This window comes from Eimeria tenella, genomic scaffold (assembly GCF_000499545.2).
Source record: "Eimeria tenella Houghton genomic scaffold, Eth_scaff1917, whole genome shotgun sequence".
NCBI lineage: Eukaryota > Apicomplexa > Conoidasida > Eucoccidiorida > Eimeriidae > Eimeria > Eimeria tenella.
Window position 1 is genome coordinate 4,090 of NW_013541758.1, and position 1,441 is coordinate 5,530.

At 60.3% G+C, this 1,441-nt stretch overlaps 1 protein-coding gene across 1 annotated transcript in view; it reads left to right on the forward strand.

The window, feature by feature from the left end:
- Window positions 1-1,024: 1,024 nt before the first annotated feature.
- The window catches only part of ETH_00038890 (uncharacterized protein), a gene marked incomplete at both ends in the record, with an annotated part of 2,573 nt that continues 2,156 nt past the window's right edge, over window positions 1,025-1,441 (forward strand). Inside the window, one exon of the mRNA XM_013374104.1 lies at window positions 1,025-1,368. Within this exon, the coding sequence (XP_013229558.1) occupies window positions 1,025-1,368 (344 nt within the window). The remainder of the gene's footprint in view (window positions 1,369-1,441) is intronic.

Sequence of the window (1,441 nt, forward strand, 5' to 3'; positions counted from 1 at the left end):
GGCCGCAAAACCGCCGGTGGGGCCCCACAAAGGCCCCGGGGCCTTTGAAGTGCCTAGAGGTACCAAGGAGGGCCCCCAAAAGAGGGTACGGGGCCCCGGGGGGCCCCCCAGGGGGCCCCCAGGGATCCGTGGGGTGGCCCAGGGGGTCCCAGGGGGCCCCCTGAAGCAACAGGCCCTCAAGTGGGGCCCTAAGGCGTAATTTAGGGGCAGGTGGGGGGCCCCAGGGGCCCCTAGGAGAGAGCGGGTTGGGGGCCTCAAGAAGAGGGGGCCCCCAGCCATGGTAGGGAGGGGCCCCCCTGCTGCTGCTGCTGGGGGCCCCCTGAGAGCAGCAGAGAAATGGTTTTAAGAATAATAAATGAGAAATAAAATATAAAAAACAATTTTTGATTCGTGGTCAAGAGGAAGAACACTCAAAAGCAAAGAAGAAGGACCTCGTCAGCTCCCCGGCCGCTGCTGCTGCTGCTGCTGCTGCAGACCCGTTCCCGCTGCAGCAGCTGAAGCAGCAGCGCAGCAGCAGCAGCAGCAGAAAAGTGATGAAAGGGAAGTTTTATTTCTTTCTCAGTTGGGGTGTATGGACACCGCAGGTTCCATAACTCTCCCCCGGCGCCTTCTGCAGATGCCGCAGCCGACTGCAGCAGCAGCAGCGGCAGCAGCAGCAGGTGCTGCTTCCCCTCATTAAAAGATCCCCACAGCAGTAGCTCCAAGGGGATCTCTGCCTGCAGCACGAAGGGGCCCCCACACCAACAGCTCGGGGCCCCGTGTGGCGTAACGCAGCAGCAGCAGCAGCAGCGGCAGCAGCAGCAGCAAAGCAACAGGAGCAGCCACGCCACCAGCAGCAGCAGAAATAGGCCAAGCAGCAACTGCAGCGCAAAGCAGAAACCGCTAGTCCACCAAGGAAAGCAGTAACAGCAGCAGCAGAAGTAACAGCAGCAACAGCAGTAATAGCAGAAACAGCAGCAACAGCAGTAACAGCAGCAACAGCAGTAACAGCAGCAACAGGAGGAACAGCAGCAGCAGCACGCCAATGGCTGGAGGTGTGCATACACCCGAGCCCTCAGCACTAGGAAACCGCCGATTCGTGCTGCACCTCTTTTGTCCTGCTGCTGCTGCCCTTCGCAGCAGCCTCGAGCTGCTGCAGCAACCAGCAGCTGCAGCAGCAACAGCAGCAGCATCAGCAGCAGCAGCAACAGCAGCAACATCAACGACAGTTACATACAACACTGCCACGCACCATCGCGGGGTCTGCAAGGATTCTTGCAACAGCAGCAGCAGCAGCAGCAACAGCAGCAGCAGCAGCAGCAACAACAACGGCAGCAGAGTCCGAATCCAGCTGCTATGCGGCACCTGGGGCCGTTTATTCCAGGCCAAGTCTGCAGCAGCAGCACCTGCCGCAACTGGCTACTGCAGCAGCAGCAGCAGCAGCAGCAGCAGCAGCAGCAGC